General features: G+C 49.4%; 1 protein-coding gene across 2 annotated transcripts in view; it reads right to left on the reverse strand.

Moving 5' to 3' along the window:
• LOC132353586 (guanine nucleotide-binding protein G(o) subunit alpha) overlaps positions 1 to 22,068 on the reverse strand; it is a 157,146-nt gene that overhangs the window by 64,185 nt on the left and 70,893 nt on the right. For both annotated transcript variants that reach the window (XM_059904890.1, XM_059904891.1), the window contains one exon: positions 8,298 to 8,439. In XM_059904890.1, coding sequence (XP_059760873.1) covers positions 8,298 to 8,439 — 142 coding nt within the window. The remainder of the gene's footprint in view (positions 1 to 8,297; positions 8,440 to 22,068) is intronic.

Consider the following 22,068-nt stretch of genomic DNA (forward strand, 5'->3'; position numbering starts at 1 on the left):
CAGAATGTCCTGGGGAAGCATACTAGGCCCAGCCTCCTACTGGAATGTCCTTCATCTTTGGGCCTGGACCACAACCCCTGAAGTCCACGGAGAGGACCTTGAGGCCCCGTGTGACCCTCCATCAACAAGGAAACACCCTCGTGCGTTCTCAACACTTGACTTACTAAGGCAGGGAATGGCTCAGCATTTTATCAAGATTCAGAAAAATGGTTTTCTATTTAGCCCTCAGTAAACTCCAAAACTCAGTGGAGGAGAACGCTCCATCTTCCCCTCATCAGCACCTCTTCATTAAATGCCAATCATGCAAGAAGTCCAAGCCTGCTGCGGCTTTCCGGATTCTCTAGGGTGGGCAGTTGACAGAAGGACGGAACCCAAGCAAAGGCAGGGCTCCTCCTACGAGCGCTCAGACCCCGGCACTCACCTTTACTCAGCTCAGGCTGCCCTCAGCCAGGGGGGCCTGCTTCCCTCCTACCATTGTTCATCTGTAACGCCTAATCAACCTTTGAAAACTAGAGTAGTTGTCACTCTGCTTCAAGGCACATGATGCTAATAACGGCTAAGCTTTCCTGAGTACCTACTATGTGCCGGGCCCTGCTCTAAGAGCTTGTACCTATTAGTCATTTAATCCTCAAGACAACCCAGTGAGGTATGTCATTATCAATGCACTTTCACGAGAATAAAAAACACTGTCTACTGAAGCATCTGCCCTCCTTGCCTGCGCCCTGGGGACAGGAACTGGGTCTTGCCCACCACTGCAGGAACACCAACGTGAACGAATGGACGGGTGAACGCTCAGGTGGGCAAGACCGTCCTGGCCCTCCAGACTCACTGTCTAGCTGCAGAGGGGAGGCATCCTGAGGCAGAGGGCCAGGGAGAGCTGGGGCTGGAGCTCCAAAATGACAAGCGTTCAGAGGAGGGGGCAACCAATTGCAGCTGAGGAAACCCAAGAATACTCTAAGGAGGAGAGGAACTGGAGGGACATCTCAAAAACCTGAAATTTTAATCCCTCCTCTTCCTTTCCCACCTTGAAACCTGCTGTTCCTTTGAGTTGGTTCTTCCTTTTGGAGTAAGGCCAGGAAGAGCCACTTGTGCCGCCAACCTGGGCCAAGGTACTAGCAGCCAGGTCTGGAACGCCTTATGGCAGGGCTTAAAATAAAGATACCTGCCCCAAACCCAGAGCCTGGGGCCCGATCCAGCCTTCGACCACAGGGAGCAAGCCGACCTGGCTGCACTGAGCCCTGTGGAGCTGGGGAGGCCTTGGAAATCAAAGGATGGGATCCCTCATCTTTTCATTTTTGCATGTAAACCCACCTCCCTGTGCACTGTCTGCCAGGGATGTGACTGCTCACGAAGTATCTGCGGGATGAGTGACTAACCAACCAAACGAAAGAAAACGAGGCCCCAAGTTGGCTGAGTGATTTGGGGCAGACTGCTGAGATGGAAAGAGAAGTGAACAGTGATTCAGAAAACCTGAAGTTCTAGTCCTGGGCCTGCCACGTCATCCCTTGAGTAAGTCTCTTTCCTGTTGGGCCCAGGTGGGGTCTATTTTTTGCCACCATCTGCAAAGTGGAGCAGCAGACTTAGATGGCCTTGAATGGAGGAGTTTCAAGCTCTATTAACCTGGGCGGGCAGGGGATCAGAGCCAGGCCAGGCCTGGTCCGATACAGCTGAGGAGTGGCGCGGTACCTAGCGTGCGGCAGTGTACGTGCTGCTGCCCAGAGGAAGCCTCTTCCTGGCCTCAGGTTTGGGCCTTCATCTGTCACCTCCCCAGCCCCCATCAGATCTGACAACCACCACTGAGGACCGCTGCGGTTTCTCCAGACCCCAGGAACTCAGGCAGACACAGAACAGAGAGCATCCTTGCTTTTGTCTGTTTCAGAATTCGTGTAAACCACAGGGTGAATGGCACTGCGCCGTGGAGATGGCACCACCATGTTCCCCTGATTAAAAAGAAGTTAGTGTTCAGCGCTCCGCTGTGTGACTTAAATGTCAAGATTTCTTTTACCAGAGGAGATCCAGTGACATTCTGGAATCTAAGTATGAAATTTGATTCTGCCTCCCCAAATAGTGCCATTATCTCTAAGGAGGGAGTGTTCTAATGACACCTCTTGGTGGAACATTAGAGGCTGGGCAGCAATTCCAGCACCAGCACTGATCTTTAGTCCCGCTTGGGTCACTGACCCCGGGCCGCCCAGTAAGTGCTGTACGTGTCAGGCACTGTCCTAAGCACTTCACATGCATTACCTCATTTAATCTCACAACAGATGAAAGGGGACGGTATTAGAATTATGCCTGTTTTACATACAGGAACACTGAGGGTTAAGGAAGTTAAATAATTTACACAGGGCCATATAGCTGGTGATTGAGCTGGGATTTGAATGCAGTATCCAATACTTCTTGTGTCAGGCATTGTACTAGATGGATAAGATCTATATTCTGTCCTCAGGGAGTTTATAATTTAGTGGGAGAAATAGGTATATGCACAAACGATGAAAAAAACGAAAATGAGAGTATTTTCAACTGAATAAAGCCTCATACAAGTTCAAAGCATTATCTCTTCGCTATTGTCCCATTATAATGTACTTTACATATACAAGTATACATGTATATGCACATAAATTTTATGTATATTTTTATATACACATGGGTGTGATAAAATTTATAACATGGGATTGTTCACAGACTTTCCCCATCTCCCACCGTGGTCCAAGTGAACCTCCTAAGCCTGTAATTGTCCAGTTTCTCCCAGACTTCCTTCCAGTGTCTGAGTTTAGGTCAGTTCTGCCACACAAGTTCCTCTGCTTTTGTGATGCAGATGCAGGCCCTGGGTTGAGGACCGAGGACGCAGGAAGGAGGAGGGGGAGGGACTCCACTCAAAAAGTTAAGAGAATTTACATGATAATGAACTGGGGGTGAGTAGGGAGGGAAGGAAGAGGGAGACGGAGATGGAGAGAGAGACAGGGAGAAGAAAGAGAAACTGAGGAACAGTTGGAGAAAGGGAAAGAGGGAGAGGAGGAGAGGGAACCCCTTCTAGGCACAGAGCAGGAGAGGGAGGAAGAAAGCAGGAGGGAAAAGGCGGAATAGCAAGAAGGAGAAAGAGGACAGGAGGGAAAAAGCCTGGCAGGCTGGCGGTAGAGAGGTGGTCTCTGGGGAACTTAGGGAGAAAGCAGCTAAAGAGAGTGGGGTTGGGACAGACAAGAGGAAGACAGAAAATGACTTGTGAGAAAAGCAGTGGGAGTTGCCCTTTGAGTCCCTTTTCATATTTTTGGAAAGACTCAGAAGAAAGAATGGGATTCTGAAGATTTATTTTGCCTGGTTGTACTGTGCCTATTTAAATGGGACTCTGCTCTGGACCTGAGCCACATGAATTATAGCTTCCTTGGGGTTACAAATCTGTATTATATACGTATATATTTTGTGCTGAATGTCCTTGGGTAAGTCACTTTGCCTCTCTGTGCCTCATTTTTTTTTTTCTTTACTTGTAAAATGGGGATAACAATAGCACCCACTGCACAGGTAGCTGTCAGGATTAAAAATTTTAATTACTATAAATGGTTTAATGCGAGTCCTAGAACATAAAAATTGAAAGCAACTATTATCATCACCTTCAATTCTTGGAGCTGCAGTTCTCTGAGTCCATCTACTTGCGATTCCACCTGGAGCCCATGAGGTTGAGACCATACTTGGCCCAGCCCAGCCTGTCTCCTGACTTTCTGCCAGAGGTGTCACCTTGTTCCCAGTCATCCAGGCCAGTAACACTGGAGTCCCAGTTTCCCGATCCTTACACTTTTGCCCCAGTAGCCAAGTAACTACCAGGTCCCTTTCTTTCATCACCACACATCACTTTGCTGCCCTTCCTTTCCAGCTCCCATCGAGACCCTTACTGTAGCTCCCAACCTGCCTCCCCACCTTCAGTCTCTCCCACCACTAGCCCACCATGCACATGCCATCATGATAATCTCCTAAAACTCGCTTTCATCCCATCCTTCCCCAGCTCAAACTTTATCAATGGCTGCCTACTGCCAACAGGATAAAACCCAAACCCCTTGGCATACTTTCCAAGGCCTATCCAATCTGGACCTAACTGTATCTTCTAACTTTCCCACACCTTCCCATACCCTAATCCTCTGTCCTGGCCACTGGCCTCCTCTGTCAGTCAAATCTCCTCTGGTCACCACCAACCCATGGCCTTTATTCATGCTCTTCTCTGCTTAAAGTCCCTTTCCTCACCTACATCTGTGCCTGTGAAGCCGTACCTCTGCTTCACGGACAGTTCCAGCCTCACTTCCTCTAAGGAGCTTTCCCTGACCACTTCACGGAATGAGCCTATGAGCCCTGTCCTCCCAAGAAGATGACCAGCCCCTTCAAGGCCCCATCCCACATTCCTCTGAATCTTTCTCCAGAGCTTAGCACAAACTAAATATATAGTAGGTACTCAGTCAACATCTGTTCAGTACTGATAACATTACAGGTTCTTTGCCTTTTTTCCCTGAGTACCGAGAAAGTTAGAAATGTCATTCTACTCAAGTGATTTTTTTGGGTGGGCCTACTATGTGCTGAGCACTGTGCTGGTTGTTGGGGTGGGGAGGTGACCCAAGGATGAATGACACAGGCCTCGAGCAGAAAGACCTTAGACATAATGAAGTTCTTATTCCAGGCGCCACTGGTGGGCTTTATGAGTTCCAGAGCCCCCTGAAATCATATGAAAAATTTCCTGGACATTTGAGTGAGTGCATGGTTCTGGAGAGAAGGCTCATGGCTTTCATTAGCTGCTCAAACGGGTTTTGATCACCCTAAAGCACAAGGGTCACTGCTCTAAGGAAAGAGCGACACACTGCACGAGATACATGCTCAACAGAGAAAGCACTGAGCTGAGGTGAGCTGAGCTGTCAGGGGAAGGAGAGGAAGCCTTCATGCAAAGGCGGGAGCTCAGCTGGTCCTTGCTGAGCAGGAAGAGCTCCAGGGGGAAGAGAGGGGAGAAGGCACAAGAGGCAGAGGCTGTGGTCTGAGCCGAGGCCTGGAGGTGTGGGAGTGCGTGTTATCTTTGGGGAGCAATCTGTGGTCTGGGGGGGCTGGGGCATGGGGTGTGTAAGGAGATCCCTGCTGTTTGCCCAACAAAGAGGCTCTTTCAGGCTTGGGCTCATGCACTGTCATATGGCCTCAGGTGAGTCCACACCCCAGAGAGGCTGCAGGAGAAACGAGTCAGTCCTCCCTCCACTGGGGGCCAGGGCAGGGGGCAAGCCAGCTGCCAGGAGAAGTCAAGGACGTTGTTCTAATGAGGTATGGCAAGGAAGCTCCTAGATGCTTCTCTGTATGGAGAGTATAAAGCTGGTTGGCCCAAGCAGGTGCTGGGTGTGGGGCTGTTTTCCTCCAGATACGCCATCATGGGTGGGGGGAGGATGGCGGACGTGTGGAAGCCAAGAGAGAGAAGGAGGTCTTTTCTTTACACACCAAAACACCAATCTGGGTCGGCTCTGCATAGGACGGTTCTCCCAGCATCCAAAGAGCAGATCCCCAAGGTGGGCAGCCCCTGGGAACCCGAGAGAGGAAAGAGTTTGGAGACCCAGCCTTGGGGTCGGGGCATCTGGGCACCAACAACTGGCCAGCTGCAGGCAGACCTGACTAGAGGGCGTCCAACACCCCAGGGCCCACCTCTGCCCCCGGGCGCAGTTCAGGCTGAACAGAGCTTCTCATTCCCACCTTGCCAGGCTCACTTCTCACTCAGGGCCCTGGCAGTGTCTGCTTAGAGCCTCTGTCCCTCCTCCTCCTCCCATGGCTGGCGCCTTCTTACAGTCGAGTTTCATCACAAATATCCCTTCCAGGTTCAGGGGAACCTTCCCTGGCCACCCAGTCTGAAGTGGCTGCCCCCTTCCACCTCAACCCCCTGACAACTGATACACAGGCAGGCGGGGGATCCTTGCACCCCGCTGCCCAGACAGCAAATCCAGAGCAGCCCACTCCCAGGAAACACCTTCTCCAGCTGCCTGGCTCACTTTAGCCTAAGGTGAAATAACACAGGAGGAGGTGCCCCAGGGCCTGGAGGCCTTTGCCAGCCAGAAGCCTGACAAACCCGTGCTGCCCCGCAGACCGGTCAGGCGTCTTGCCATGGTGCCACCTGCCGGAAGAGGACTGGGCTCCAGCTCCTCTCTGTGTCCAGTGGACTCTCCAGGGAGTCCCCACTCTGCTCTTGGTCTCCCTTCCCAGAGGAGCCTTTCCTGACCTCCTACTTGAGGGCTGTCTAGACCAGGAATCCCGCAGAAGAGAAACAGCCACAGAAGCCAAGGGGTCCCACAGTATAGTCCTTAATATATCACCTTCCTAGCAATTCCCAAGCAATCATCTCTCTATTCAGGATAATAAAATGGAAAAAAAAAAAATCCCCCCAGGAACAACAAACGTTTTCCAAAACTGAAGAAAAGCATTCTGAAGTCACACTGACTGTCTGGGTTATAATCAGGGCAGGAGGTTTTGGGGAAAGAAGACTGGTTGGGAGGTGGGCGTGGCGGTGAACACACATACTCCTGGAAGATCTCGCAGGCTGTGGTTGTGTGTGCCTGCGTGCGTGTGTGTTTGTGTAAGGTGTGTGCTGTGGACACATGAGCTTTTGCACTGGGCCTGTCGTCTGGTTAATTGAGATTCAGGCTCCATGCTCTCTCTTTGGCCAAAAGGCAGACAGAAAGACCAAAGGCCTGTGGCCTGCCCCATGTCTGAAGATCATACCAGGCATTTCCTGCTCTGGGCTTTAATGCCTGAGTTGACTAAAGTGAGTTAATACTTGTAAGGTGCTTAGCACAGTGCCTGGCAGCTAGTAGGTGTTCAATACAAGAGAGCTATTTGTATAACCACTGTGGCCATTATCATTACAAATGAATGAAGCCCTGTAACTTGTTTGGCTACTAGTAACCTGTCTTGGCTACTTCTGATGATCTGAGTTGCTCTCTGCTCACTGGTTTCTCCAGCTCCACTCCTACTGTGCTCGTTCCTGTATCCCCAGCAAGGCCTGGTATATTGTACTCTCAGTGAATACTTAGTGGAAACAAGACTGAAGAACTCAGTGCCCCTGGTTCTGCAGGCCCTGGCTCTATGACCAAAACCAAAGCTGGTCCCTGGGGAGAAGTACTTCCTCTGCAGAGCCAGCTTCCAGACTCAAGACTCAGCCTTGCAGACGGGCAGCACCCGGCTTCCCCACCCCAGGCTGGTCTTGGACACGCTTTCAGTCACCCAGTTCCCATCTTCCTGGAGGAGGCAATGCCTGAGCTGGGATGACTCTGTCACATGGAATTAGGATTTTGTGCATAAAATATTGAATTTTACATTTAAAGCTATCTGTCACAGATGATTTATCAGACCCAGAGAAGGTGAGGATAGTTTTCCTCTGTGAGGGAGGTGATTTTTTAGCCAAGACAGGATATATATGTGATGTATAACCAAACCACGCAGTAATCGGAGATTAATGCTCTCCGTCCAGAGGCTCCAAGGAGGGGCCCAGGCGCTCGGAGGCCTCCACCTGCTCCCCTCCTCATGCTCCAGGTCACAGGAAGAGGATCGCTGGGTTTCAGGGTCCCACCAGGAGATGAAGAGTCTCTTTTAGATAGACTTATCTGAGGCTGTTTTCCCTCCCTCCCTTCCTCCCTCCTCCCCGCTTTTATTTGGCTTTGCCAGTATAGCTGTGTAAGGTTCAGTCTTACAGTTAACGCAAATGTTTGCAAAGAGGCTTTTACAACTTATTCCATTCACCACTTATCAGATGCCTGGAAACTCAACTGAAAAACCGTCCCTGTTCTAGGATGTCGACCTCCTACAGGAAGGAGAGCCTCTTCGGTCCTCAGACTCACCTCGGAGGGGCAGAAAACACAACCCATGGGGCAAAGGAGGGAAGAGAGTGAATTCAAGTGGTTGCCCCACCCCCAACAAGGTAAGGAAAGCTCTCCTAAGGAGGGAAGACGGTGGCCAGGTGGGGCTTGTTTTGTCTAAGAAATATTTTTTCTGTTCAAGTTAATTGCCCAAGGGCATGTACTTCGACAATGTTGTGAGAGTCCCAGTTTAGGGCAGTCACCAACCCTTTCTCATCTGCAAAATAAACCCTGGAATTCTGTGGCTGTTGTCTCCTTGGCAATTGTGCTGTGGCGGTCTGCTCGTCACCAGAGCCCCTGTTTGACTGTATTGGCCAGGTCGACTGGTACACTGGCCGGTGACACAGCACGGTCTCGTCGTGCCCCTGCACGCCTTATAAAGAGGACGCAGCGGGTACCGCAGACGGCCCTCTCCTCCCCGTGTGCGTGTGCGCAGCAGCCTACCTTTCTCTCCTTGTCACCGTATTCGATGCCCAAAGTGTCCATGGCCCGGACGATGGCTGCCAGGGACTGGATGGTGTTGCTGTAGACAACGGGCTTGTACTGCTTCACGTCTTCTCCAGAGAAGCCATCTTCGTGGATGATCCTAGAGCAAAACCACACACAGCAAGCCTGATGAGTGCGCTGTCCACACCTGGCACCGAGCGTGCCGGGCATGTGAAGCCCCACCCCAGCCAACCTCCAGGCTTAGCTGGCTGAGGGCTGGGCCCAGCTCGGATGCTGAATTACTGAGCTGCTGTGATAAAACCACAAAATCTGAAGGAAAAATCGACCTAAATTACTGAAAATTAATCTGAAAAACAGAACAGTGGAAAAAAGAAATGCAGTCTTTTTTACATTCCCTATGTACAGTGAAAGAAAGATCAGTCAAGGGGTTGATAATACTTGAAAGCACTTAGAACACACACTAAGCACTCGATAAATGTTCGCCATTAGTATTTTCAAGCAAAGCTCAGGGTTTTAACTTAAATATCCACTTAGCAGTATACTGCTGAAGACCCCTGCGAGAAGCCTGCAAACGAAGAATACATTTTTTCTTTCACAGAAAACTTACACTGCTTTTAATGAAGGTAAGAGCACTCACTTAAAACCTTCCTCTTTGACAAGAGAAAAGCCAACAGAAGGAGTTGCCTATTCCCCATCCTCAGCTGGGATGTGACCGCTGTGTCACCCTTATTCTGATGGCTCTGAACATGCATGACATGGAGGACACGAAGGCGACACTGCAGTTCTCAGAGGCCATGCGACACTCCCTGCCCTCCTGTGTTCTCAGGTTCCTCTGGGGTCAGGGCTGAGGCTGGACATGCCCTGAGGTCCCTGTTCCCTGCAGATGGCGGCCGCTCAGTGAACGCCCACTGCCGACAAGGGTCTGGGGAGGAGAGAGAACTAGAGAGGGGGGAAAGCCAAGACTTTGCAAGAATCCTCTCATGGTTGAGGTAATTAAGAGAGGACAAATGGGTTTTAAGACTAACATCCAACATTAGTCATCCCCCGTGCAAACTCTCCTGTGGTCATGTTTTTTAGTCCAAGACGGAACACGACCTGTAACACGTACATCCACCTGTATAGTAGCTCAGACCTCCATTTCCACCTCCACAGCCCCTCTCCAGCCCTTCACGTCCTTCAGTACAGGAGAAAACTGCTAACAAGTTTTCTTTCTTTGTATAAACAGTTTTACTGAGATATAGTTCACAGACCATACAATCCACCCATGGAAAGCGTGTGATTCAGTACTTCTTAGTATATTCACAAGGTTGGGCAGTGACCAGCACAGGCTAATTTTAGACCATTTCTGTCCTCTCCAAAAGAAATCCTGTACCCATTAGCAGTCCCTCCCCATCCCCTGCCCCAGCAGTAAGCAACCACTCATCTGATCTGCCTTCTGTTTCTATAAATTTGCCTATTCTGGACATTTCACATAAATGCAATCACACAAGGTGTCATCTTTTGTGACTAGTTTCTTTCACTTGGCATGTTCATCCATGTTGTAGCATGCATCAGTACTCCCTTTCTTTTTATTGCCAAACTAGATTCCATGTACAGATATACCATGTTTTACTTATCCATTCATCAGCTGATGGACAGTAATGATTCCTGTTATAAAATGTGACTTGGTGCTGGGTTGTGAGTCTTTATCCTGAGTTTCTCTAAGAAGCAGATCAAAATGACCCTATTGCCTTTTCACTGACTTTTATTAGCCTTAAATCCGTTTTTGTACAAGTTTCTTGAGTGTACACCCAGTCTGAGGTATTGGTGCACAACGCCAGGGGGATCTCAAAGGGAATTGTTAGTTTCCACCGTAAACAGCCAGAAAACTGGACAAAATACATTAAACAAGTGGTTTCAGACACTGGAGAACAGGCAGCACAGGACTGTGATCCGGAACAGAAAGGAAGCAAAGCGTGGTGAGTCCTAAGATTGCCTTGGGTTTCTGCCTGGAGGCGTCTACCAGACCTCAGTGCAGGGAGGGAGGACCCAAGCAGAGCACAGGGGTCTACTGAGCTGATGGGATAAAGATAAAAGTTCAGGAAAGCTGTGGGGACTGGGAATTGAGGGGCAGAGTACCAGAGAGAAAAGTGCAGAGAGAGAGAGAGCTCCAGATATCTGAACAGGGGTCTCCTTGAGTCTTTGGCTGAATAGAGTGAGACTCTACGAGCTCAAGAAACAAGTGTCAGGGAGCTTATAAGGTGAACACCTCCCAGAGCTGGCCCAAGGCTGGGAGATGCTCAAGTTCCGACTAACCAGAGTGGAGAGCTGACACCTAGGGCATCTGGCAGAAACCCCAGAAGGCTCAGGCCATGGTAGTAGGGCTAAACTAGCCCTAGAGTAAAGGCTACATTAGACCTGCCCTGACAAAACTGAAAAATGGACCTCAAAAAGCCAAACTGACCCACAAGTAACTTAACTGCCTGACAAAATAAAATCTAACACTCTTTAAATGAGGACAACAAAATCCAGACACTTAATAATATCCATAATATCCAGCATCCAATAAAAAATTTCTGGATATGCAAAGGAGGAGGAAAGCATGACCCATAACCAGGAGAAAAATCAGTCAACAGAAGCAGACCCAGAAGTGACAGAGATGATGGGATTAACAAATAAGACCTCAAAAACACCTATTTAAAATATTTTCAAGAAATTAAAGGAAAACATGAGTATAATGAGTAAAGAAATGGAAGATAAAAAAGAACAAAATGAAGTATCTAGAGAGGAAAATACAATATCCGAGATAAAAATTTCACTGTAGGGGATTAACAGCAGATTTAGACACACAGAAGATTAGTGAACTTGAAGACACAGATATAGAAACCATCCAAACTGAAGCAAAGAGAGCAAAAAGGCTGAAAATTTATTACATAGAAGTAAAATTTATATAATAGCACAAAGGATGGGAGGGGTAAAATGGAAATATACTGTTGAAAAATTCTTGTATTATACATGAAGTAGCATAATATTACTTGAAAGTAAAGCATGATAAGTTAAGATACATATTGTAAACTCTAGAACCATCACTAAAAAAGTCTCCAAGACCAGACTCCCCTCAGAGGGTGACCTCTGGGTGACCTGAGAGGTGCAGCCTGGATTTACTGGTCCCCATGACACACTCTCCCAAGAAGCCAGTGCAATGAGTTTCTCATGCTTCGCTCTGGACCAGCAGGCCTTGCCACTCTCCCGGGAATACTCTCTAGACCCTCAGCTGCCTACAGGATTTCCTTCCACTAGGGGATGGGACTATCATTTTTCACACCTGTTAGTATTAATTCTTTACACCACCTAACAAGGTAGGGAGGGTAGGATGTTATTATACCCATCTGTAGAAAAGGAGATTGAGCGAGATTGAGTAACTGGCCTAATGGCTGTCAGCAGGCAGTGTGAGAGCCAGATGCAGGAGCAGCACCCGGGTCTCTGAGTACACAGTCCTTTCTGCCACCCCTCAGGCCTCAGACTGGACTAGGCAGAATACTGCCTGGAAGGTCTCACTGGTGCCTGGGGTGGCCCAAGATAGAGAAGCTTCACTTGGGGTTTACAAAAATGATGCAGTTTGGCCAAAAATTGCTCAAATCATGATTATTGGTTGCATAACTTGTTCAAACTGGCTTATATTAGCTTAAAATGGGGCTTCCCGCTTCTGGGTAGAATTTTACATCTTCCCTTCCCTCTGACTACAAAGTAGTAAGTACTCAACCATAGAAAAGTTGCACCATACAGAACACCACCAAAAATAAATAAATATTCATAATTCTACCGTTCAGAGAAAAAGGCTGGATTTTTTTAGTGTAAGCCCTTCCGTATTTCTTTCATGCCCCATTCTTCTCTGCTCCCCACCCCCTCGCCCCAGCACTGATTTCAATCATATATCCTTAAAAGTATCACTTACGGCCCCTTTATTTTCTATTTCCCATCTCATTCCAGAGAGTGGTCAGAGCTTAGGAGTCAGAAAGACGGGGTCGCCAGCTCCATCACTGGTGAGCTGTGTGTTCCTGGCAAAGGATTTAACCCCTCGGGCCTTGGTTTCCTCAGCCGCAAGGAACTGCTGTGAGGAATAAATGTAAAGTGCCTATTGTATAGTAAGTATATAATATATAGTAGCTGTTAGTGATAATATCTTCATTCTAAAGTCAAAATCCCCAAAAAGAATTTCCTTCGCTGGTGGTACAAAAGAAGCAGAATCATAACAGCCGCTAATGTTTGAGGGTTTAGTCTTTGTGTTAAGTGCTTTACATGCACCATCTCGTCTAATCTTCAAAACAAACCTAGGAGATAATTTTATCTTCTCTTGACAGATAGAGGAAACTGAGGCTCAAAGAGGTTAACCCAGTTACCCGAGGTCACGCAGCTGGTAAGTGTGACAGTGGCATTCGAGGCCGTGCTTGTGCCCACCAGGGGGATGCTGACAGGCAGGACTGCTTCTTCTGCTGGGATCCCTATATCTAGGTTCCCAGAGAACCCAGAGATTTCCCACACAAAGTGAGCATCAAAACATCTCCTATAATATCAGCCCAAGGAGTATGGGGCAAGGAAAGGAGGTGTTTGGTTAGGGGTTGGAGAGGCAGCCCAGGGGAGTCTGGTTTCTGGTTTCTTGTGACAGCCCAGGTTTGAGCCCTGGAGGAGGCCAGGCCAGGATTTGGAAAGCAGGAATGAGGCTGCATGTGGCACCTCTGACATCTCACACTGCAGCAGCCCCAGACAAACCAAGCTTCATCTACATAGCTGAGTGACAGAGTGCAGAATCAAGTCCCAGAGACACCATCTGAGCCACTGGATCCAGCTATTCCTGAAGCTAACCCTATCCCTACACTTCTGAGTGATGTGAGTCAAACAACTCCCTCTTATTTTTGCATAAGCTAATCTGATTTGGGTTTCTGTCACTTACAACCAATACAGTCATGACTAAAACATGTTTCGTACTTTGGGAGACCATTTCCTAGTGCACTTGTTTATTAACTTTCTGTCTTCACCACCAGCCTGTCAGTCCCTGGAGGTCAGGTACCACATCTCATCCATCTCAATTCCTGCTCTCCATAACAAATGGCACAGGGCTAGGCTCTGAACAGTACTCAGGGGAAGTGGGACATAACTACATGAACCAGGATTACACTGATGCACAAGACCCACCCCTCCCCAAGGAGCTCACTAAAGGAGGCAGACGTGTGTGTGTGTGTGTGTGTGTGTGTGTTGGGGTGGGAACTCACCAGATTTCCTATGTCTTCAGAGCCAGGGTAGCAAAGGAGGGTCAAGCTAGATGCTGTGTTGGTGCCCACCCCAAACTCAGGGACTCTGAAGGGTGTGGGGTTTTCCAAGCTACCAAACCAGAAGAAACCTGGGGAGCAAGCAAGGGCTGATTCTGCAGCCTTGAGTGTTTGATTCTGGACAGGAGCCACCAGCTGGACTCTGGATACCTGGCAACACAATTGAGGGAGAAGATCCCAAGTGGAAATGGGGAGAGAGAGGGAGGGTAGCAGCCAAGCCTGCCGGAGCAGGTCTGAGCTTTCTGGGAAGAGGCAATCAAGGAGGGACCCCACTCCCACCTCCCCCCCACCTCCCCTACCCCAGCTCCTCTCTCTGCTGCCTTAGAGACCCTGCAGGGGGCCTGGGCTGGGGCTCCCTTTGCTCTCTGCTTCCCCCTCTCAGTGCAGGACTGTACTCAGCTGCAGTGAGACTCCCCAGGCACAGTGGCCTTATATGGTCACAGAACCACAGGCTTAGGAGCTGGAAGGGACCCTGGAGGATCATCTGGCCCCACAGCCATTCTCCCTCTCTGAATCACAGATGCTTCTGACACTGTGACAAACGCACCAACACACACACAGTTTTACCCCCCATTTCTGGAGGTTCACAAACGCACAGACTCTAAGCTGCTGGAACACATGATTTTTCACTCCATCTCCACGGTGGATTAAATGCCCCTCCTCTGCTTCCTTTTATCAGCACCCTTTCCCCGGCACCGGGACCATCTCTCCATCCTCCACAATAATCCCTTTAAGAGTTCAGATTAAGGGGGTGCTTTTGGAGCCAGACTTGAGACGTGTGACTGGGCAATTTCCTTAACTGCTTGGTGCTTCAGTTTCCTCAACTTTCCATGGAGATGGGCCTAGTAATTAACAGTGGCTACCCTCACTGGGCCACAGTATGTAAAGAAGAGGGCCTGGCACAGGAAGCACTCAATCAGCTCAGTTGTTATGATGACTGTTATTGATATTATTGCATTTGCTAAGTGGAGCCGGGGGAGAAAGTACAGGGTGCTGGGTGCCCGGTATCTGTCCTCTTGAGGCCAGGAAGTGACCCGGGGCCATGGGGCAACAGGGAGGCCGGACACCATGGGAAGACCCCTTCCCCCACAGGAGGAGGAGAAGCAGGGCTCACAGCCACAGGAAGGAAGATGGGGCAGGGAGAACGGGCACTGGCCAGACTGGAGCAGAGAATCTGCTCATTTATCTAATGAACATCACAGGAGCAGCAGTGGGCCAAAAAGCTAAATTTCCTGATTTGGGGGCCGATTAATGAGGTTATAAAATGTGTTTCTCATCACATGTGGGCTGCCTGGGTTAGGGTCAGTGGTCAGGGCTTCACTCGTGTGACCACTGACAACAGTTTCCAGTCGTCGGGGAGACCGGATCAGCAATGTGGCTCTGGCCCTAGAGCCACAGCCCTCCCCAGCAGGGGAAAAAGACCACCCTGGCTTCAGAGAACACAGTTTTAATCAAACAGGCAACAGTGAGATACCAGTGAGTTAATGAGCCACATACCAGCAATTAGGGGCTCCACAGAACCTACCGGAGCAACGGACCCGGACAGGATTGTAAAATGAAAACACCGGTTAGAGTACAACGTGTGCCCCATGCAGCCATTTGTATAAAACTAGATTTGTGTGTGATGGTGTTGGTAAGAGGTGGGGGTGTGGAGGGAGAAGGCGGGAGAGAGAAAAGATGACGTGGGAGGATGCTTAACAAAATATCATCAAGGTCACTTTTGGATGGTAGCATTCAGTGATTTTTTTTTTACTCTCTTCTTATCATGTTTGTTTTGTTTCATTTAAAAAAACGTGCATCTGTTATTTGAAAGGACAACAAATCATGTTCAATGGGAGACAGACACTGGAGTTTATTAACGGGGACCATTTTGGCCGTGAGAGAAGAATCGAGTAACAAGGGGTAAAGTCGTCAATCAATAGGAATTTCCTGACATGTTTCACTTGGGTTCAGCCTGGTCCCTGCCTTCCCAGGGCTCTTGTTCCAGGTGAGAAAGCTAGTGCTGAGAATATGAGTTAACAGTATAAAGTGGCATCTGCCAAGGGCCAACTGAAGGGTATGTGCGTCAGACATGCTGGCTGCCGCCCAACAGCCATTCCCTTCTCACCATGGTGCGTTCCCTTCCCTGTCTCCCTTGCAGCTAAGAGTGACCATGTGATCCAGCTCAAGCGAGTAAGACTGAAGGGGAGTTGGCTAGACATGCCTCTGAGAAAGACTTTCTCTTCTTGTTCCAGTGACAGACCTTTGAGAACAGCTTTCCGGTCCCCTCATTTCTCCACTGCCCCCGTGTCCCTGGCTGTCCCTCCGTCAGCCGTTCCCTGGCTTCTTGCCTTAACATGTGGTTGCATGACGAAGTAAATACTGGAGCCATGGCAGCCATATTGTGACCAAGAGGTTAAAGGCCACCACCCTAAGGACGGCAGGTCAAAAGGGTATAGGGCATTCCTAGTGACACTGTGCAACTGCCAAATCAGCCGTGATACTATCTGATGACAAAGGTCACGCTCCTACCATGATGCCCCCTGCCTGGGTAGGTAACTGTGACTCAGAGAGGACAGACTTGCCTACAGTCACATGGTTAGCTTGTGGCAGAGCAGGGACAAAATTTCCAGATGCCCTTCCACTGTGTCATAGGCCTCTCATCTACCTTAGTGCACCCCTGAGATGGGGGGGGGGGTGATGGGTGATACCAGCTAAGAAAAACATCTAACAATTGCAAAACAGAAAGATTTTTTTCCACTTCTGTCTTAAAAGCTCTAGTTCCCAATAACTTGGGGGCTTCTCTGAGGGTATTCTGTAAGCTTCTTCATTCAGCCCCTAATTCAGCCTTCATATATTTTTCAGGTACCGACCACGTACCAGTTAAGTGCTGGGGATATAAGAGTGAACCGACAGATACGAGCCCTGCCCTCATGGAGCTTGAATATGAAGATAGATATCAAAGAAGTACTTTCACAAATGGTTAAATTATAAGTGGAGTAGGTGCTACCCAAGAAGAAAAACCCAACCAGAAAGAGCTACAAGAGAAGGACCTACAGCAGGGGCGCAGGGTGGGTGCAGGGCCCACCTCTCAGGAAGCAGCATTCCAAGTGGAGTGGGAGCAGGCCAGAGAGACAGGGAGGGAGACGGGACTCCAGACTTGGGAGTGGGGCACAGCACAGGCAGAAGAGGCACTGTGGAGAGCCTGTGTGGTCTCTGCGTGTCTTCCAGAGCCCCCAGCTGGCACACGGGGTGCCGGGAAATGTGTGCTAAATGAACAGAAGGCACTTCATAGGCTGGCAGGTGGCAATGGAAGCCAGAGAGCCCAGTCAGGAAGGCTGCTCTGGATCTGGTGCTGGTGCTGGTCTGATGTTCCCTCCGGAGGGAGGATTCCACTGAGTCTCATGGAGAAGTACAAATAGCGAGTTAATTCAATGGGGGAAGCATCACAAACACCAGCCAGGCTACAGGCGCTGGCAGGAACAGCAGACCAGCTGGAGGCAGGCACAGCAGAGGGGAGGCACCCGAGGATAATGTGTGCGTGGCGGTGGGGACTGGCCCTGCTGAAACCCCCCCTCCTCTCCCTCTTGGAGCCCCGCTGACTCTGTTCTTGTACATATTCTCACTTGATGAAGTTTTGTGCACAGTGGGGTTTGACCTGCAGGAGAGACCCTGGTCCCTGGTTTGCTGGATGCCACCAAGGGTGAAGACAAAGCAGGGCAGTCAACAGTGGTCCAGAGGGCACTGTGTGGGCAGGGACAGGGGGTTGGTGAGAGGTGGGCATTTCCAGGACCCGCAGCAGCCCAAATCCCCTAGGGGACACTATTCATCCATTTAGTTCATTCTACAAACGGACACTCACTGAGTACCTATTAGGAGCTGGATACACCCTGACTCTCCTACTCACTAAACGTGTGGACCACGGCCAAGTTAACCTTCCTGGGCCCAGGTCTCTCCTCTAGAAAACAGGGATAATGACTGTCCCTCACAGGGCTGTCTGCAGTATTAAAGAATGTGTGGGGAGGGCCTGGCACACAGTTGGGCCCAATAACTGCCAGTCCCTAGTATTAAAGTCACAGACTTATCACAGACTAATCAGTGCCAAAGCAGGGCTAGACCACTCGCCTTGTCTCGCAGGCCACGGGTCCCCCGTACACCCAGTGCAGTAGTGCCTTGACCTAAATGAGTGAGAGGCTGGGGGCCAGAGGGTACCTATGTTTTGAATGACTGGCTCAGAGACCACCAGCTGCAGGTGTCTTACTAAGTAATTATGCTGGGCCCTTGTTTCTGATTTCCCAGAGTCCCAAGGGAGCAGAGGGACTGAGACCTGGAGGTCCCTGCTGAGAGCCAGAAGCTTTGCTCTTTTCTAGGCATAAAGGCTGTTTCCCTGACTGGCAGAGCTGGAGCCATCCTCAAGATTACTGCCTCCAATCTCCCACCGATGGCTTCCTCCTCCTCTCACTCACAAAGCTGACCACTACATGCCAGGTGCCATTCATATAGCACCCAGGAGGCAGTGGGGAACAGAACAGACATAGCCCTGATTTCAAGGGATGCACAGTCTAGTAAACAAACAAGCAAATAATCATACAGTGATAAACACAAAAAGGGGGTGTAGAGTTAGGAGCCTGAAAAGGTGGTGACATGTGAAGCTGAGACCTGAACGATGAGATGGAGTGGATCTTGGATATATGTGAGGAAGAGCATTTCAGGCACAAAGAACAGCTCGTGCAAAGGTCCTGGGGCACCTTGTGTGTGAGAAGGATGGTGAGGAGCCAGCTGGGCTGGAATGAAGTAAATAACCAGGAGAGTGGAGGGGATGAGGTCAGAGAGAGCAGTGGGGATTTGATCACACAGGACTAATGGACTACTTATATTTTTTCTTAATACACATTATACAGTCACCTATTAAAATAAAAAAAATGTTCATCTGTGTACCACCCTGAACCATCTTAACTTCCAACAGTTCTGCTCTAAGCACGGATCACTTTAAAATAGCAGCTTTCCCTCCTCTTTCCCTGACTTCTCCAGCCCTGCCTGAAAGGGCTATTCTTGGAACACTCATAGATTCCAACTCACACAGCTAAGGAAAAAAGAAGAAGAAAAAGAGAAGAAAAAAAAAAAAATCAGCCATCATCCCGTCACCTGGAGGGAAGCACCATCCTCATGTTAGTGTAAATTTCAGTTCTTTCACCTGGGAGTCCATTTTGTTTCCCCAGAGACGGAATCACACCGTGTGGCTCTCTGTGTCACCAGCTGTTTGGGGTCCCATCATCTGAATGGGCCCTGAGTCATGCAGCCAAACCCCTACCAGTGGACGTTCGGGTTGCTTGTGGATGGGAGCTCTTCCCAGCTTCAACTACGAGCCTACTCCTCCCAGTGAAGGCAGAAAGCTACGAAAACTGCACAGAACAAGCCAGAGGCTGTACGACTCCGGCCTCACAGGCTGGGCTAGAGTGAAGCACGTGGGCACAAATGGGATCTTTCGGCTATTTGAAAAGAAGACATGAAAGACTCGATTTGAAACCCAGCTGTTTAATTGTGGGGTGAAGTTGTATGGTATGAGAAAAGTTATTTAAGAAATAAGTAAGATCCCTTAGTGATTCATACTATATTTAGAACCTGATATTCTAATGTAGAATAATATAGAATAGGAGGGTATTTAAAAAGAATAGTGTCAGGCAGACCAATCCCCCAGGGGAATGACTGGTACAAAACAAGGGGTATGTCCTATTGACAGTGACTTGCAGAAATCTGTTATAAAGATGCCATTTTTAATGAGGGGAAACTCAGGCCAGAAGCCAATTGTCACCAGATGGAGCCAGGGGCAAGGCCAGGACTTTTTGTGATTCCAGTACACAGCCTCTGCTGCCATTATCTGGAAAACAATGTGGACCTTGCCCTTTCTCAAGACTCCCAGTGCTGGGGGGTGGGCGCACGCCGGCTCTCATTCCACGGGGGGCATGATGCTCTGAGCACTGCCTTCTCGGGCTCTGTTCCTTTTTCTCTTCTCAGTAGGGTGGGTAGTCTGATTCCTGGGACCCCAGCCTTGGATTAGAGACATCATGCCTTGGACTTCGAGGCAGAAGACCTAGGTTCTTATGCAGTTTGGCCACTGACAAGCATTGGAACCCCAAGTGAAGTGGGCAGGAAAAGGCCCCCGAGAGCCGGGGCCTCTGGCCAGCCCTTCTCAGGTCAGCAGCACTGGCCTTGGCCTGGGGCTCCACCTTGGGGTTAGAGGAAATCCTTCGAGGCAGCTCTGCCAGCCTCCTGTGAGGATACCCTCGGCCTCCTAATCCACCCTCAGATTTCAGCCACTGGCTCTTCCCACGCTAGTGTTTTGAGAAGAATACTGGCATTTCCTGTGGCAGCTTCTACCCCAGTTTTGTCACTCAGGAGACCTGGGGTCTGGTCTTGTCTCTGCCACCGAGCAGCTGGAGTGAGTCACTGGGACTTTGGATTCATTTCTTGTGTGTTTTGCCCCTGCCTCTCGGACAGGTCAGGTGCCACCTTTGGGCCTGGGTTGTGTCAGCTCCCTGTGGTCACCCTGCTTCACTCAGCTTAACCAAGCTCTGTGGTCATCTTTATGTCTTTTTGGGGTATAACAGATCACAAAACATGGGGGTAAGCAATCAAAGGGGCTCTTGGTGGACAAAGGGTTGAGGAGATCTGAAATAGAGGCCTCTATCCCTCACTGAATTCAAGGTCTGCTCAGATGTCACCTCCTCAGACCACTCTGGCTAAAAGAGGCCCTCCATCTTCCCCTGTCCTTATCTTGCCTTACTTTCCTTCAAAACAGTTATCACCGCCTGACATAAATATATGTATTTACTTGTATACTGTTTCTCCTTCAAAACAGTTATCACCACCTGATATAAATATAGATTTACGTGTATCTTATCTGTTTTCCCACATACCAAAGGGCTCCATGAGGGCAGGGACCCTGTCTGTCTCACTGACCACAGCACCGGAAGTCGTGCCGGGCACACAGTGAAGGATCAATAAACGCTGGTTGAACAGCTGAACAAAACAGGTGATCGCTCAGGACCTCATCAGCTCTAAAATGGTGGTTCCACACACGACTCGCTTCTGCAAAGGTAGGAAGCTTTTAAATTGTGAGCCTGGAAACATGGGTCCCTCCCTGGCCCAACACCACCTCATACCCCTGGCTGCTGATCCCATGTCCACCTAGGGCGCTGAACAGCCTTCTCCCTGAAGGCCCAGGATCTGAGGCCTTTTCCTTAGTGGTTTACCAGGATCCCCCCCACCTTACCAGCGCTGGTCCACCCGCAAACCCCCTCCCCCTTAACCCTAACATCCTGCTTCTCGTAGGTTTTCTAAGAGTGAGGACACGCAGACACCTTACATTGCCCACTCCACATCGCTTCTGGGAAAATCCAAAGCTGTTTTTTGAAATCCAACTGTTAAATTCATTGGTTGTGTTGCAAAGACAGGACAGAGAGCTTTATGGCTCCCGACCCTGTTTTACGATGCCTTACGTAAAGACGTGAGCTTTCGTTAAACACAGTAAAAGCCTGTGAGTGAGGCAAATTGGCTCAATGTCGATTTTCCTGACTGAATCTAAGTAACATTTCTGGTTTCCCATCTGCCTGATTAGGGCAGCTGCTAGATTGCCCTTTCTTCCTCCACTGACATAATGAAATGAAGTATTCTTATTAGTGCATTATGTTTAATATATGGATAATATTATACACCAGGGGGCAGTTTGCACAGCTTTCTGATTATATTTTGTGGAGAAAGCATGAGTGAGCCCGCAGCGCTTTGCTCCTCTTGTTCAATCCTTGGGAAGACAACCCTTCCTGCCTCCAGTATGTTTGTTCATTATTTATGACCCCGTTCATTAGTCCCTGGATGTGTTCTCATGAACCCCAGGAAACAGAGCAAAGACCACTAGAGTCTGCTATTGCTGGCAGACAGCTCACAGAACAGAAAGTCACCAACTTGAGCCACCTAAAACATCTCCCTTTCTGACTCCAGACTGACAAGTTCAAAAGGCTCTGTCACCTAAGCAGACCAGGTGGGACTCTGACAGTCTGTGGGCGGGCTCCTCTCTGGGTTCTTCCTGGCCCCCTCACCACTCGCTGCGGGATGCAGTGGTGACTCACTGCGGAATACGCCTATGAGGGATGATGAGCTTTGTAAACAGCAAATGAGGGCTGGAGTAGTATCTGCTGTTTTTGCTTGCCCAGTTCCTATTCTCCCTTCCTTTGGAGAACCATCCTTCCTCCCACTTTGGGGAATCTCCCTATCCCTAGCCTAAGTTCCAGAGGTGAGCCCCTGATCTACACCTGGCCAGTCAGCCCCTGATCTACACCTGGATCCAGCTATGCCTGATGCTAGTATATTCCTAGGCTACTCAGTTACATGAGCCAACGTGTTTCCTTCTGTGCTTCAGTCACTCTGAGGCAGGTTTCTGTTCTCAGCAACCAGGAATTTTGACGACTATAGATACACTGCACAGC

This window comes from Balaenoptera ricei, chromosome 19 (assembly GCF_028023285.1).
Source record: "Balaenoptera ricei isolate mBalRic1 chromosome 19, mBalRic1.hap2, whole genome shotgun sequence".
In the NCBI taxonomy this organism is placed as follows: Eukaryota; Metazoa; Chordata; class Mammalia; order Artiodactyla; family Balaenopteridae; genus Balaenoptera; species Balaenoptera ricei.